This window comes from Hippopotamus amphibius, chromosome 4 (assembly GCF_030028045.1).
Source record: "Hippopotamus amphibius kiboko isolate mHipAmp2 chromosome 4, mHipAmp2.hap2, whole genome shotgun sequence".
Classification (NCBI taxonomy): Eukaryota; Metazoa; Chordata; class Mammalia; order Artiodactyla; family Hippopotamidae; genus Hippopotamus; species Hippopotamus amphibius.
In genome coordinates this window covers 23,532,912-23,548,509 of record NC_080189.1, presented here as the reverse complement: position 1 = coordinate 23,548,509, position 15,598 = coordinate 23,532,912, and the positions used below count along the sequence as shown (strand labels likewise).

Sequence of the window (15,598 nt, the reverse complement as noted above, 5' to 3'; positions counted from 1 at the left end):
AGGGTTCCTCTGGCCTGAGTTTCCTGTTGCTTTTCCCTTCTGAATCAACCACCTCATTTTTGTTGTTCTACTTTTATGCTATAACGGCTAAAAACATTTGTGTAATAGTCAAACCTGTCCTCCAAAAGAGGTTTGATATTCTCTGATTTATAGCCTTTCCCGTTCATCCTTCCATCATTGTAAAGACTTGGGATGGGTCTGTGAATTTATACTTCTCTCTGTGTAGTTGCCTTTTGAAGCCATTTTAATCTTATAAGGTACTTGGAAAAACTAAAGAAACTTGAAGTAAAAGTATTAATGACTTTGAAGACTTGAAATATCCTTATTTCTGGTTAGCAAGAATCACTGTTGAAAATATAAATATAGAGAGATGTAAAGTTAGTCAAGTCTTCTGATAATGAAACTTATTTTAAAAAAGAAGAAAGACTAAACCGGGTGTCCTCCCTTAGTTGTTCTGCATATTCATTTTTTCAGTTAGCTTTAAAAATTTACTGAGAATCTTAAATAAAATAAAATTCTTGGCAAAAGAGTAACCTTTTTTTGTGAGAAGTTTAAGAGTTGGCCTCAGGTTAAAATAGGGTATAAAACCCAAAAGCTAAACCAGACTTTGATCAGGAAGGAAACCAGTGTGAAATCTTTGTTGCTTGGTGCTGAATTTCTTTATTTCCAAATCAGTCTGTGGGAAATAATCCTGAGAGAGTTACTCCGTACAAGTTTGGTTTGGTTTGGTAAGTAAGCAGCTGCTTATTCCATAGTAGAACTAAATAACCAACATTCTTTGTGACTTAATGTGCTTTTCTGGTCTTTTGATGACAGGTTTCATGGACCCAGGCACTACGGACCATAGTTAAAAACTGTTATAAACAGCATGGGCGAGAGGACCTTTTGTATGCTTTTGAAGATCAGCAAACACAAACACAGGCCACAACCACACACAGTATAGCCCATCTGGTACCATCACAGACCGTAGTCCAGACCTTTAGTAACCCTGATGGCACTGTCTCACTTATCCAGGTGAGTAAACCTTATGGTTACCAGATTGTGGTTTTTGAGGCGGATCAGACTGTAAAAAGTTTTTTAATATAAATTCTTGTATGAACTTTATACAGCTCCTCAAGATCTTCCTACCTGAACTTGATTTTTTGAATAATATTTTAAATTGTTTGCATTTTGCTAAATGCAAAGCTTTAGATAGCTTTTCTGGACATTTCCAAATCAAAGCACTGTAAAAATGGCTTATTTTTTTTTTTACGATTTCACTCTGTCAGTGGCCAGGAAATATTCCTTTTGAATTACCTCTTCTGAGGTGAAACACAATTTGTTGGTCGATAGGGAGCCTCTAAAATTCAGATTGGGGTGAGAGTAGAAAGTTAGTTGGGGACCAATGATGAAACATGATGGCTTCTAATATTGACTTATTTGGTTGAAATAAAACTCTGAAACTCATGTTAGTGTCTGAGATATGATTTTAGTAATTCATTTCATACAATAAGGCATACTAATTATTACCTCTGCTGAATTTGGGATTAAATGAATCTTAACTTTTGTGTAAAGGAGAGGTTGAAGGATTCACTCACCAACACTTATCTCTTTCCATGTTTTTCTTTAGGTTGGTACAGGGGCAACAGTAGCCACATTGGCTGATGCTTCAGAATTGCCAACCACAGTCACTGTTGCCCAAGTGAATTATTCTGCTGTGGCTGATGGAGAGGTAAGAAAGAGGATTCTGTCTGTTTCCACTTAAATACTTAAATGTATAGGTGAAGGAGAAGGGAGGATCCAGAAGTTGAAGAGACTATAAGTAGCCTACATGTCTGTAGCATTGTTTTTTTTAAAACTTTTAAAACATCACACCGTGCCAGTTTTGCAAAGTAGCTTACTCTGTGTATATTAATTATAACAGTCGAAATTTTGGGATCTTTATGATTCAGACATAACTGTCAGGAACTTACAATTGTACATTTGCAACATAGGATTTGGTATCCATTTTGTACTTTTATGCTGTGAATCCCAAAGAACTTAATCTTTGGATTTTATGAAAAAAATTAGATCATTAAAACTAAAGCTGACTAAAACCTTCTTTTATATATATATATATATATATTTACATATATATATATATTTGTAAATCAGTAAACATGATTTATTGCATTTTAAATGAGCCTTTGAAAAGACTTCACAAGAAAATCCTTCCCTGGGAATTCTCTGGCAATCCAGTGGTTAGGACTTGGTGCTTTCACTGCCATGGCCCAAGTTCAATCCCTGGTTGGGGAACTAACTTAAGATCCCACAGGCTGCGTGGCATGGCAAAAACAAACAAACAAACCCAAAAGCCAAAAAAGCAAGAAAATCCTTCCCTATCAAAAATGAGTTAATTATGAGATTTAACTTAAAGGTAGCTAACCTTTATTGAGCACTGGGTAAACTAAGCACTCCTCAACTCTAGGAAGTACAGGTTCTGTTATCGTCTTTACTTTATACGTGATAAAGCTGAAAGGTTAGGTGACTTCCCAAAGGCACAGAGTAAGTGTTGAAGCTAGGTAATGCATTTAGAAAAATGTCTAAGCTCTGAGCCATCAGTGAACTTCAGGAAAGGGTTCGTTAAGTCACTGTGGACTTTTCCCCTAAAGGTTGTACTGCTGAAGTGTGAAAAATAGCCAACAAATGTCAAAGAGCAATGTCAGAAGCAAAGCTAAAAGTATTATTTCACCCTTGTTCAAAACCATGGAATATTTCCACTCAGAACACCACAAAGTCACCATCATTTGTGCATCTCAGGAAAGGAAGAAAACTGATACAGGTTCATGGCTAGCAAGGTAAAGAGAAATACAGCAGGCTCCTGTCAGCCAGCATGTGTTGAGCCCCTGCCATGCTGCAGTTGAGGTGTTAGATGCGTAGAGTTGATTTGCACAGGAACCCTGCTCTCAGGGAGAGAGAAATGTCTACATAAAGGAACTGTGATCCCCGCTGTAAGAGATTTTGCAAAGTGGTCTGTACTTTCAGGAGAAAATGCTTCCAGTGAGAGAGACCGGCAGGGTTTGGGGCAGGAGCTAGCCTTTGGTTTTCCAGTACAGAAAGGTAAAAGTCAGATTTACTTTTAAAATTATATAAACATCGTGAAAGAGAATGGATTAGCTGAGGGAAAAGTTCATCAGTCCCCAGACACTAAAACTAGAGGACAGACACTTCTTGAAGTGTGAAAGAGGCAGCAAAGACAGTAGTGGTTACATTTATGAGATTTGTTACTTTTTGATTTAGTCAAAGTTATTTACCATATCTCCCTGCTGAATGTTTCCTGGGTACTATTTAGGGAAAATAACTTTGGGTTTCTTAACGACTTCTCTAGAAACTAATTCTTTGAAACACATTTAAAAAACTTCGCATAATCAATGCATCTAAAAGTTCATGGAAAATATGAAGGATAAAAAAGTCTTAGTCATCTGTGTGGAAGTGTGTGAATGACCTATACAAATAACCTGTTGGTTAATACCCAAATTCAGTCAGATTTAAAAAAATCTAACCCTTCCCACGCTTCCAATGAAACAAAAATGATACAAAGAAAAGAAGCACAGGTTATCTCATAAAGTGGCAAAATGTTTTAGATTTTATAGTTTGCTTCTGTATGCCTTCTGATTTCTCTTAGATGTTGACATGGCTGTTAGCATCTTAGTTTTGAGCCATGAGGACTGATTAGTTAGAATATCTCACTGACTTGGAACAGGTAAGACCGTAGCAAGTCAACAAAGGATTGCATCAGGTGGCTCTGTAGAAACATCCTACTGCCTGTATTTAGCATAGTTTCTCCCAAGGAACAGAAAGTACTTTACAAAAATAAACAATACCTATACTTTTAGAAGTTTTAGGGTTATTTTCTTATCATAGCCTTGCCAGTGAGAGCTCTTAAATTAATACTGCATTTAACATCCAGTTAGTTGCATTTGGTTACATTTATAAGAAGGACCTTCTGTGCGCCTGTCTCTTCTGGTAATAAATGGTCTCCCAACTCTGAGTACTCTGTGCGCTGAGAATATCCAATAATCTAAGTAGTTACAAAGAAACAAACAAATGAAAAATCTCTAACCTTTTGCAACTTAAAACTAATTAGGGACACAGAACAAGTTACATAAACATTTAGAAATGAATAAGGAAAGAATTTCAAAATAGTATGAAATAAACTATATATTGATTTCAAAATATTTATACAGTTTCTGTTTTGATGGCATATTTACAAATACAAATGGATTTGAGAATTTGTTCTGTTATGTGATAAGACCACCAATTGGTATGAGTGATATTAATTGCATTATGTGTCAGAAAAGTTGCAATTTGAATATCTGATAATAGTGGTACATGTGATTCTGTTAGAAGAAGCAGCAGAAGAAACCAAAGTACAGAGACATTAGAGACATGAATTTTAAACTGAACCATGAACACGTGTAACAGTTTTGAAGTAGCACAGCTTATTTTAGGTGGGTTTTTTTATGAATATCAATTTATTTGTAATATAGATACACTGAAGAGCAAGTAGGGAAATATGAATAAAGGAACATGTTCTTCATCTATCCATTAAGTAAATGCTTTCTGAGCCCAGTGCCCAGGCACTGTATATACTGTAGGTAGAGGAAAGTAAAGACCATTCTTGCTCTTAAGGAGCGCACAGGAAGGTGGTAGAGAAAAACACACCAGAGAAAATGGCAATGAAATAAGGATATAGTAGAAGCGACCCCAGGGTACTATGGAACACAGAGGAGAGGTCCTGAGCCTTGGACTGTAGGGAGTTGTCTTTAAGTGGAGTTGTCTTTAAGTGGAGCTGTCTTGGCCCTAATCTCACCTGAGCTTAGACTTGAGGGGTGAACAGGAAGCAGAGGCTGGAAGAACGGGAGTTGTGTTCTGTCAAAGGGACCAGCACATGTAGTGCATCACAGTGTGAAAGTGTGAAAGAGCCAGAGTGGTTCACGGTAGCCAGAGGGACAAGGGTAGCCACAGTTTGAAGGGCCTCACTGTAGTGCATCTCTCACAGAAAAGCACAGAAGCTAACTACATCCTCTGAATATCTTTCCCTTCTAGAGTTTGTGGCCCTTTCTCTGGGCATGGTGACATCCAGGCATAGATAACCACACAGTGGCTCCCAAAAGATGGAAAGGGAGCAACAACAAGAGCTCAAGCAAACACAACTAAAGCACTGAGACGCAAGAATAGGAAATTCCAAAGAAGCATTAATACCTAAGCTGATTTATTTATTACTTGTCATTACTCCGAATAGAAATCTCTTCATCTACTTCTCATTTCTTCTCCACCGTTTACCACCATCCATTCATCTTTCGTGCTATAAATTTAACTTCCTTAAAGTATACTGTATATGGCCACATTTCTGATATCATTTTCACTACAAATATAGCTATAACTAAATGTGTAAGTGTTAAGTTGCTGCCATTAGAGTGTGAGTACTTGGGAGAGCTGCCCTAGGCCACACTCAGCAATGGGATGGGCAGAAATACAGAGGGGCAGATCTGGAAAGAGGAAAACGCTACAGGGCTGGCCAGCTTCAGCTGATGTTCTGAGTGGGATCATCGACCATCTGTGGATTGGCAGTATAACTGCCATCTAAAGTGGCATTGTTTGCAGTGATGCTCATTGAAGTAATGAGATCAAAAAGATAACACCTTAAGCAAGAGTTTTGTGAATTCCTGAATGGGCAACTTTGCAGCTCTAAAGGTAGGATATCTCTGGTTCTTATCTGTTGGGCCCTGAAGGCTTGCTGGAATAATCCACTGTCTATAAGAACTCAGGGCAGATACTAAGGTAACTCAAAGGAATGTCTCATTCTCTGGGGGGCTTTTGACAAACATTTGGAGAAGCACCATGATAATCTAAGTATAGCAATAGAGCCAAAGCAGGAGATTTTTTAAGTATCTACATCTCCTAGAGCTTGTGGTACTTTCTTTGGGACACAGTAACATGCAGGCACAAGTTAACCACTCACTGGGCCCCAGCAAGAGCTCCAGTAAGGGCAGCTAACGTCCTGAGACCTGAATCCTTAGAAATATTATACCTGAGCTGCTTGATTATCACTGACTCTATTTTAGGATAGAAATTGCTTTCAGTACCCCTGCTGCTTTTGGGGGTTTTTTGGGGCGGGGAGGAGCAGGAGGCAAGGGGGATACCTAACTAGTATTTATTGAGCAAAACAGACTGAAATCGCTAGATTCAGGTATCCATAACTTGAAAAAAAAATCTCTAAATGCAAAGCATTTTTCTAAAATTAGTGTTTCTCAACTAGGGGTTGAGACTACACCCCTCAGAGAGGACATTTGGCAGTGTTTGGAGATATTTTTTATTGTCACGACTGGGGAGGATGCTATTAGCATCTACTGGGTAGAAGCCAAGGATGCTGCTAAATATCCTACAATGCAAAAGACAGACCTCACAACAAAGAATTTTTTAACCCAAAATATTAATAGTGCCAAGGTTAAGAAACCCTGTGCTAGATCTAGAAACGCTGTATTCTAATCTACTCTATATAACCAGATAGCATGGTTTTTTTTGTTTGTTTTGTTGCTTGTTTTTTTCTTCATAATTCCTTCCCAGTAAAAGAAAAGTCATTTTTACTACATTAAAAAAATTATTTACTGAATTTGGCAGTTTCCATCAAAAATAAAAATACAAAATACTTTTGACATATAATAGGAATTTACTCAATAAGCAGACTCACATAAACTATACAAAGTAGTGTATAAGGATATTCATTACGGTAGTGTTTGTAATAGCAAAACACTGGAAACTACTTAAATGTCCATTAAAAGGTGGCTGTTTAAATAAATCATGGTGTAACTGTATACCCTAATGCTGTGCAGCCATGACTATGATTCATGAATGTATGAAGCAGTTTGATACATTCCAAAATAAAGTCATTTCAGAGCCGTATTGTTTGTGAAAAAAGCAAGGTACAAAAAGATATGTAGCATGTACTGCCATTTTTCTTGAGAGTGAGTGTGTGTGTGTGTGTGTGCGCGCACGCGTGTAAATATGCTCACATTGAGAGAATATCCCTGCAAAGACACATGAGAAATAGAGAAATAGGTAACAGCAGTGGCCTTTGGGCAAAGGATCTGGAGTACTGGCATCCTGTTCCCTTTGGTACAGTTTGAAGTTTTTTTAGAATTATACTTACAGTTTATTCAAAAACTTTAATTTTAGAATAGGTACTATATTGATATGACTTAGATATTTCAAAAATTACGTAAAAGAATACAGTGGAAAATCTTGCTTTCAGTCTTCTATCCAACCTATTCCCACAACTCCTTCCTCTGCACACACTGAGGAAAATATTTTCAATGGTTTCTCTTGTGTCCTTCCAGAATTTCTTTATGCAACTATAAGCAAATTAAAATATATATTCTAATACCCCCCCTTTTAACACAAAAGATATCATGCTAAAAACCCTGTTCTATACATTGTGAGTCACGTTAATTTAAAAGTATGTATGTATTTGGCTGAACACATAGCAATTTTTTAGAAGAATGACTTTTAAAAATCATAATCCTCTTGTGACTTTGATTTTTTAACTATCATGTCCTTTTCTGCCTCAGGTGGAACAAAATTGGGCCACGTTACAAGGAGGTGAGATGACCATCCAGACGACGCAAGCATCAGAGGCCACCCAGGCGGTGGCATCACTGGCAGAGGCCGCAGTGGCAGCTTCTCAGGAGATGCAACAGGGAGCCACAGTCACCATGGCACTCAACAGGTGGAGGCAGGGGTGGGCAATAAAAGAGGAGGGCGAATCTGTCCATATATACAGGTGTAAAGAAAAACGTCGTACCGCACTTTGTCAGAATTGGCATTTGGAACTTAATACTCTTAGCCCATAAGATATTGTAAGTTGTCTTATAATCAGCCCTCACCCAGCCCACTCCCATCCCATCCCATCCCCCCTCCCCCCCCCCCCCAGCAACCAGTCCAGCCATTCTGACTTCGAGCCCAAGCCTTCTGGTCAAGGGACATGGGTCCCTTTTGCTTTATCCTGTTCTGTGCTCATTAACAGACCAAAATCAGCAAATGTGGGTACTCTGTGTTTTTAAAGCGATCAAAGAATGTAATAAAAAATCAAGAAGCTTCAGCATTGATTTTCCTTTTACCCTACAAAAGAAACTGCTTTTTGTTATAGGTATTAATCCATGTTTTAGCTGGTCAGGAGCTGACTTTACTGACTTTTCAGGAAATTTGTTTCTCTTGCTCATCAGTGACTTCAAAATAAAATGATCTTTGGATTATTGGGAAAAACTGATTTTTTTTTTTCTTTAGATATGTTTAGGAAGGATACTACAGAATGGAATACTCTAGAAAGAGGTAGTTTCCAAAACTAAATTGTATTGTTCCCTGCTTGGTTCCTTCTATTGGTTGTTGACAGAAAAAAATCATCCCCATATTATTCTTTTTATTGTTCATTGCTGACACAATTTTATTTTGAATGGATTCAGACGTTTTAACTGATGGTTAAGAGTATGTGCTTTGAAGCCAGGCTACCTGGGTTTGAATCCCAGTTTTGTCACTTATTAGCTGTTTGACCTTGGGCGATTTACTTGAGCTTAATGCCAAGGCTTTCCTCTTTGTAAAATAGGGGTAAAAACAGTGCTACCTCGTAGGGGTGCTACATGAATTGGAAAAATCAACGCGTGTGAGATCCTTAGATCAGTGCCCAGCATATGATAAGGTTGCTGTTATCATTATGTGCAGCAGCTGTTAGTCTCAGTCTTTGAACTCCTATGACATGCCAGCATTCTACTAGGTAAGGCTGTAAATAAAGAATGTGTTAAAATATAATGTCTGCCTTAAAAGGAATCGTACCGTGATTGGGGAGATTGATTTAAGTGAAACACTTAGCAAACATATTACACAGAGTGTAATTCACTGTCCAGTTGTATAGTGTAGACTATGAACATAGTAGGAATTCAGAGGAAGGGGATCACCTCCTCCAAAATATAAAAATCAGCTAAAGTTTAGATTGGCTGTGGTAGACACTAGAAAGCCCCTATAGGCTTATGTACATAAGGTTCCTTGAGGCCATATAGTATGGTGCCTGAGAAGAGGAGTCTGAGATTGTATAGATTCGGGTTTGAAACCTACCTCTGCCATTTAGTCGCCATTCGATCTTGAGAAATATAACCCCCAAGCATTGGTCTCATCATCATTATAAATAAGGATAATTGTAATCCTGTAGAATCATAAAGATTCAATGAAATGATGTATATAAAACTCTCATCAAAGTGTCTGGCCTGTAATTAGCATTTCAGGAATTATACTTATTATCATTTAACTTAATACTGAGAAGAGATTAGAAATAAAAGGCCAGTTAAGAGGAGGTGTGACTTGTCAAAGACTTGGCAAGTAGAGGTTAGAGTGGAGATAGTGGCTGGTTTTAAGAAAGTATGGCCAGGACTTGGTTAATTAGATGTAAAAAACTGAAATGTACACACACTTGTCCTTCCAGAGTTACCAGTGAGTCCGTGAGTGACCTGGGATGGAAACTTTTTTCGTAGCCCATTGAACCATATTGCTTTTCAGTAACATGAAAGTCTAATTTGATTCCTTATACTTTGAGTCAATCCCACTTGTACTTTTGAGAGAGGACACACAGATAAACTTCCTGAAAGCTGTGGCCAGAGTGAGACCCTCCTTCTTTTTGGTCCGGTAACCCCTTACTGTAGTATGGGGTCTAAAAAGCCACCATTAAAAACTTCATTTCATTGCACCAGCACCTTGGATATTCCAGTGAAGTGTGAGTGTCCTGGGAACCCTGTACATAGTGGAAAATATGAGGCACGTTCTGGCTCCCTTTAGTGTAAGGACCAGGGCTTATTTCTAAAGGCAAGGAGGGTAATGGTTTCCCCCGAGGGCTTGTTAACAAACTCAGATGCAGCTGAGGTGGCTACAGTGTTTACTCCAAAGGAAGGAGAATATGGTTCACCCTGGCATGCAGGAGGAGTAAAGAGATGTTGAAATCTGTTTGCAATCATATAGTTCAACGCCCCAATGAGTGTTGGGGGATGGTGTGTTGCAGCCTCTGCTGGGGGTGAAGAAATCAAGCCTGGCAGTGGAGACTAGACTGTAGCAGGCTACTAGGGGAACATCGTGGGCTTCTAATTCCAAGAGCCACTGTCTCACTGTCTAATGTCAAGAGGATTGGACCTAAGACACAAGCCCGTGGTGTTTGCTTCTCTATAGGATAAGACCCATTCCCAGCCTCTCCAAAGAATTTGTTGTGGAAGTCACCTTAGTGAAAAATACACTGTGAATCTGGTCTTTGTTCCTGTGGTAACAAAACGATTTCATAGAGCTGCTCCCTTCTAGCCTGTCTCTTTTTCAGGTGCAAATGGAACAAGCACCTGCACCTCTGCTGCACTGTAAACAGCAGATGTGGGCACAGCATGAAGAGAGAGAGGCAGGGTGCATGGAATGGCAGGTGGGAAACAAGAAGGGAGAGGGCTCCCTCGGCTGTGGAGGGGAGAGGGGATCAGGACTGGTGCAGGACAGACAGTTTTTTTCAACCATGCTGTTAAAAGAATTTTGTATAGAAAGTTAGAATGAGGTCCCTGGGCTCAGACAACCTGTAGCCCACCCTGGCATTACAATAACCCAAAAGGGGTATGGAGAAATAGTCATTTAAAAATCTGGAAACTAGTTAATTTTAATTATTTTCAAAATACAGAATAAATTAACACTTTCAGGAAGGCGATGGAAAGAGGCTCAAAGTGAACAAATGAAAAGCAGAGCCTTACAGCCCCCCCCCCCCCAAAAAAAAGAGCTCTTCACCCTGAACAACCAGACAGGAAAGGAAGTGAAATCATCATTTGCTTGTTACAATGCAATGATTAATTTGAAGTTTCATTTTGTTGGTTAAGTTGTCCTAGATTTACATTCCCTCTTAAACAAGTCCTGCAAATTCAGTGCCGTCCTTGCACATAGAGATACATGATAAATATTGGTAGACTGAATCTACACTTGCCCTGGTAGAAATTTGTGCTGTGTTGTTGACAGCGAGACAGTTTTTACTGTCTACTGTGTGTAGTGCTGTGACTCAGTGCTGTGGGGAAACAAATGCTCAAGGAAGTTAGAGTTGCTGTTCTTTTGCTGTGAAGAGACTGCTTAATAAAAAGTGAATTATATTTTTAAAGAAAAATTGAGTTTTACTGCTTTTAAAAGGAAAATATTGGCTTAAAATTAGAGATATTACTAAAATAAAACATGGCTTTAATATATGAGCTTGTATTTATTTGTCCAGTGACATGGGATGGACCACCTAGGTCAGAAATCCTCTCTGGAAATGGAGGGCAGCAGGGACTGTGCAGCTGCCTCTTTTTCCTATAAAGCTGGACACTTGCAGATAAAATGTTGATGAAAAAAGGGGGCGGGGGGAGTTGATGGAAACTTTTCATTGGTAACTCTGGTTTGGAAATGACTTTTGTCAAAAAATTGTGAAGTGGTAGCTTAGAGATATTTTGATCCCTTCTCACCTTTTAAGTAAAGGTAATTTTTTCCTCACAGTATAGTTTGATCGTTTCCCATGAAGTTTAGTGTAAGTGGTTAGAATAGATTTGGAAATGATAGTCTGCTGACCACAGGCGTCACCGTTGTCTTTTGTACCACGTAAAGGATCCATCCATCGCTGCTTTGCCCCGGCCCCTGACAAGGCATGCAGTAACTGACCTCAACAACCTGTGGGCCTGTCATCCCCATCAGACCCCTCATCCCTGGCATTCCAGATTGCTCTGGTTGTTGCTGGTTCACAGCTTTTCTTCCAGCATAATATATTTTAGGAAGGTATTAAAGAAAATGACTTTATTTAGAGCTTCAGACATCATAAAATGGATATGAGTGGATACAGGGACACTTGCGGGTCAGGGCTGCTCTCCCCTCGTAACCTGTGAAATTTCACACTGCAAGCATGTGTCCAAGAGTGGCAGGATGTCACCTGCCACTCTTGCACGTAGAAATGGTTTAGTAAATGGTCATAGAAATAAGATTATTGTAGATTGTAATAAAAACTGGGGGGAATGAGCAGTTGCTGAGGTAACCTGTAAACACAGCTCATATTTCCATATAAACAGTTCTCATATACCAGCTTTCTTCTTCAAAATACCACACAGCGGAAGCATCTTCCAAATAATATACTTTTTAGCTTTCCATGAAGTCTCAGGTCAGAGTGTTAAATATTTTTATTGTTAATCAGTGATAGCTGAACACTATAGAATTGGCTGGTAGTATTATTTGACAGATTTCTCAGAAAAATATTGAAAGTTGAGGGTCTAGGCACTAAATAATCATTCATTTCGCTATTTCTAATAAATAGTTATAAAGCATCCTAAAATTAAAATCTACCTTTTGTAAAATGTAAAGAATAGCCTTAGTAGTAATTCCAGATGAAGGGTCCACTTTGGCTCTGAATTCATGTTACAGAAACTGTGGAATGACTGGCTGTGAGTATCAGATCTGAAGTACGTTTTAGCATAGAGACTGATCTTAGCTTTTAAAGGGGCTGCATGGAAACTATGCAACTTTCTACAACTTTTCACTCAACCTCAATTCCATCCCCAAAGTTTTTATAAAGGAAGTAAATAAATTTGAAATATGTAATCATGATCTTGAACTAAGTCAGAGGAAGCCTGGGAATTAAAAGTTACCACAGCTGAACCACTTGGGGTGGAGGGGATCACAATTTTACATTTAACTTATTTTGAATAATTGTCAACGAATATTTACATGGGGAAATACAAAGTTAGGTAAGAAAACCAGGCTATAAAACTGTATTGCACTATGATCCTGATTATCTGTTTAAAGTTGTGCTTAAGATTAGAAGGAAAATAAGTTATCTCTGCACGATATTTAAAATTTTTCTTTTATATTTAGTGAATTTTTACACGTTTCTACGTGCATTGTATTATCAGAGATAAGTAACTTTTTAAACACACACATAACAAAAAGTAAGGCGAGACAGCAAGAAAGGGAGAATTTTCTATTTAATGAGACTTTTCTGTCCGTTGGATTTCTTAAACTGCTTCCTGATATCCTTATAGTGACCAGGAAGTCTTCCCCAGAAGAATGATTATGTGGGTTGTTTTACTTGTTTGCTGACTTTTTTAGATGAGAGTGACATTGTTAAGCGTGGTACACGTTGCTTTGCCCACAGTCATGATGAGTTTGCCCTAACCAGTCCACAGCCCCCCTCCCGTCTTTGCCTCCTAGCTTGTGATTGCGACATGACTGCCATAGTTATGACAAAGTCTCCAGCTTCAGAACAAAGGTGAATCAACTGGCTTATTTGGCGTCAGACTCGGGACTTTGTCCACCTCTGATAAACTAAATGATGCCACCTCCTCTCCTCCATGCCCACTTTTGATACTCCCTCAGTAACCATGCAAAGTGGTACCTGATACTTTCCCGGGAGAGGTACTGAATTAATCTGGTGGTGTTTTTTTTTCCTTCCACATTTTAACATCGCTGAAGTTTGGATGGGAAACTATAATCTTATGATTACAATTGTCAGAAACTTTTTTTTTTCTTTTTGGCTGTGCTGTGAGGCTTGGGTATCTTACTTCCCTGACCAAGGATCAAACCCGGGCCCTGGCAGTGAAAACACGGAGTCCTAGCCACTAGACCACCAGGGAATACCCAGGAACTTTTCTTTTTTACTGGCACATGAAACAGTAATACATTTTATAGTTTGTATCATCATAGAATCAAAGAAAAGTGGATATTTATGTATATAGTAAAAGCATATAGTAAGGAAAAGAAAAATGGGACACACTGCTATAATAGTGTTTACTATAAATAGATGGCTAATATCTTTCTATTCTTAGAGTGTTTGATTTGCAGTGAGGGGGTTTATTGTTTCATTATGTTTGTAGAGTCAAGGAATTTGGGCTTATAGTGATAATTTAAACTTTTAAGTGTTAATTTAGTGCTGCCTACATGTACGTGAGGCAAAAGGAAGGGCTGAACTTTGCAAGGTATTAGTCAGCCATTACTTTGTGTTTGGAATCATGGATGTAAACCAAATCGCTATTATTTAATATATTTTATGTGTCTTTTAAAAAATTTTTACTTTATATTAGAGTATAATTGATTTACAATGTTGTGTTGGCTTCAGGTGTACAGCAAAGTGATTTAGTTATACATATACACATACCTATTCTTTTTCAGATTCCTTTCCCATATAGGTTATTACAGAGTATTGAGTAGAGTTATTATTTAATATTAATTGAATAGCAAGTCCAGGTTGCTGACTCCTCATGTTACCATCCTTGGCTATAAAAGTGCAGTTTCAGATGGTCTGCCTTGTGTTACCGTAAAGAGAAATGAGAAAAAGGAAACCCTGTGATTGACAACCAAAATAGCTTTTGCATTGTGAATGTGGATCAGAGCTTCCACTGTGGCTTGCAGGCACTCAATTGATATTGATAAAGAAGAGACTGGGAATGAGTGCCTTCTGTCCTCAAACACGCATTTCCTAGGCTTAAAGAAAATCTCACATTAGCTGTATAAATAAGAAAGACGGGATTTCTCTAACTTTTTATTGTTATCATTTAGAAATTGCTCTGGTTCTGTCAATAGCACTGGGATCCCTTATCTGCTGGTAGGCTCACAAACATGGAGTCAGCGGAGAGATCCTAGGAAGGGTTGAAAGGCTGGTTTGTCTTGCTGCAGTTCTGTTCAGCTCACACATCCCTCCTCCCGTTTCTGTACCCACAGCGAAGCTGCTGCCCATGCTGTCGCCACCCTGGCCGAGGCCACCTTGCAAGGGGGTGGACAGATCGTCCTGTCTGGGGAAACCGCAGCAGCCGTCGGAGCACTTACTGGAGTCCAAGATGCTAACGGTAAGAGCGCATAAATATTTTATTGAATTCTTCCCTGTTTCCACTTAAACCTTCATGACATGACTGACAACAGACCCTTCAGAATGAGGTTGAATTTTGATTTGAGTTTTTTATATTGGTAGGCAATTGATACCTAGGAAAATTCTAGGAGCCTCTGATTCCTTTCCCTAGTAGGAGACTCGGGGTTTCCTGGGGGAAATAAAAGCCATAATAATGGCTACCTAACTGAATGACTTATTTTTGCTGTGACAGTACTTGCTGAGAGGGATTTTAAAATTTTCTGTGGGGCGCATTTTGTCCTTTTTCTCTCATGGGGTAGATCAGCGTCCTTTACTATAGGAGAGACTCTCCTGTGGGCAAGTGCATTGTGGTAGCAAGGAATGTTCTGACCATCTCCCCACAAGGTCAGCCAGCAGGCTGTGATGAAGGCACTTTTCTGATTGATGCTATGGGTTCTGCTTCCTGTTAAATGTGGCCTCACCGAGGGCCTCTGGATTGAGCCAATAACATGCCACCACCCTGCCCTTCTTTCCCAGCTCTTTGACTTCCTGGATATTGGTGATATCCTGAATAAATAAAAGGGATAAAGTTCATAGAAATATGGTGACAAAAACTTACAACTCCAGCCCAGCTGTTTGGATCCACTTCAGCAGGCTCTGGGATTCAGTTACCAAGACTTGGGCTGCCCGGGGAAGGGCCTCTAAAGTCTGGATCAAAGAGGAAGA

The 15,598-nt window shown here is 38.9% G+C and overlaps 1 protein-coding gene across 8 annotated transcripts in view; it reads left to right on the top strand.

The window, feature by feature from the left end:
* NRF1 (nuclear respiratory factor 1) overlaps positions 1–15,598 on the top strand; it is a 120,456-nt gene that overhangs the window by 78,237 nt on the left and 26,621 nt on the right. For 6 of the 8 annotated variants that reach the window (XM_057731595.1, XM_057731596.1, XM_057731598.1 and 3 more), the window contains 5 exons: positions 817–1,014; positions 1,610–1,711; positions 7,590–7,747; positions 10,367–10,462; positions 14,749–14,873. In XM_057731595.1, coding sequence (XP_057587578.1) covers positions 817–1,014; positions 1,610–1,711; positions 7,590–7,747; positions 10,367–10,462; positions 14,749–14,873 — 679 coding nt within the window. The remainder of the gene's footprint in view (positions 1–816; positions 1,015–1,609; positions 1,712–7,589; positions 7,748–10,366; positions 10,463–14,748; positions 14,874–15,598) is intronic. The other 2 variants (XM_057731600.1, XM_057731599.1) reach the window with 1 other exon arrangement.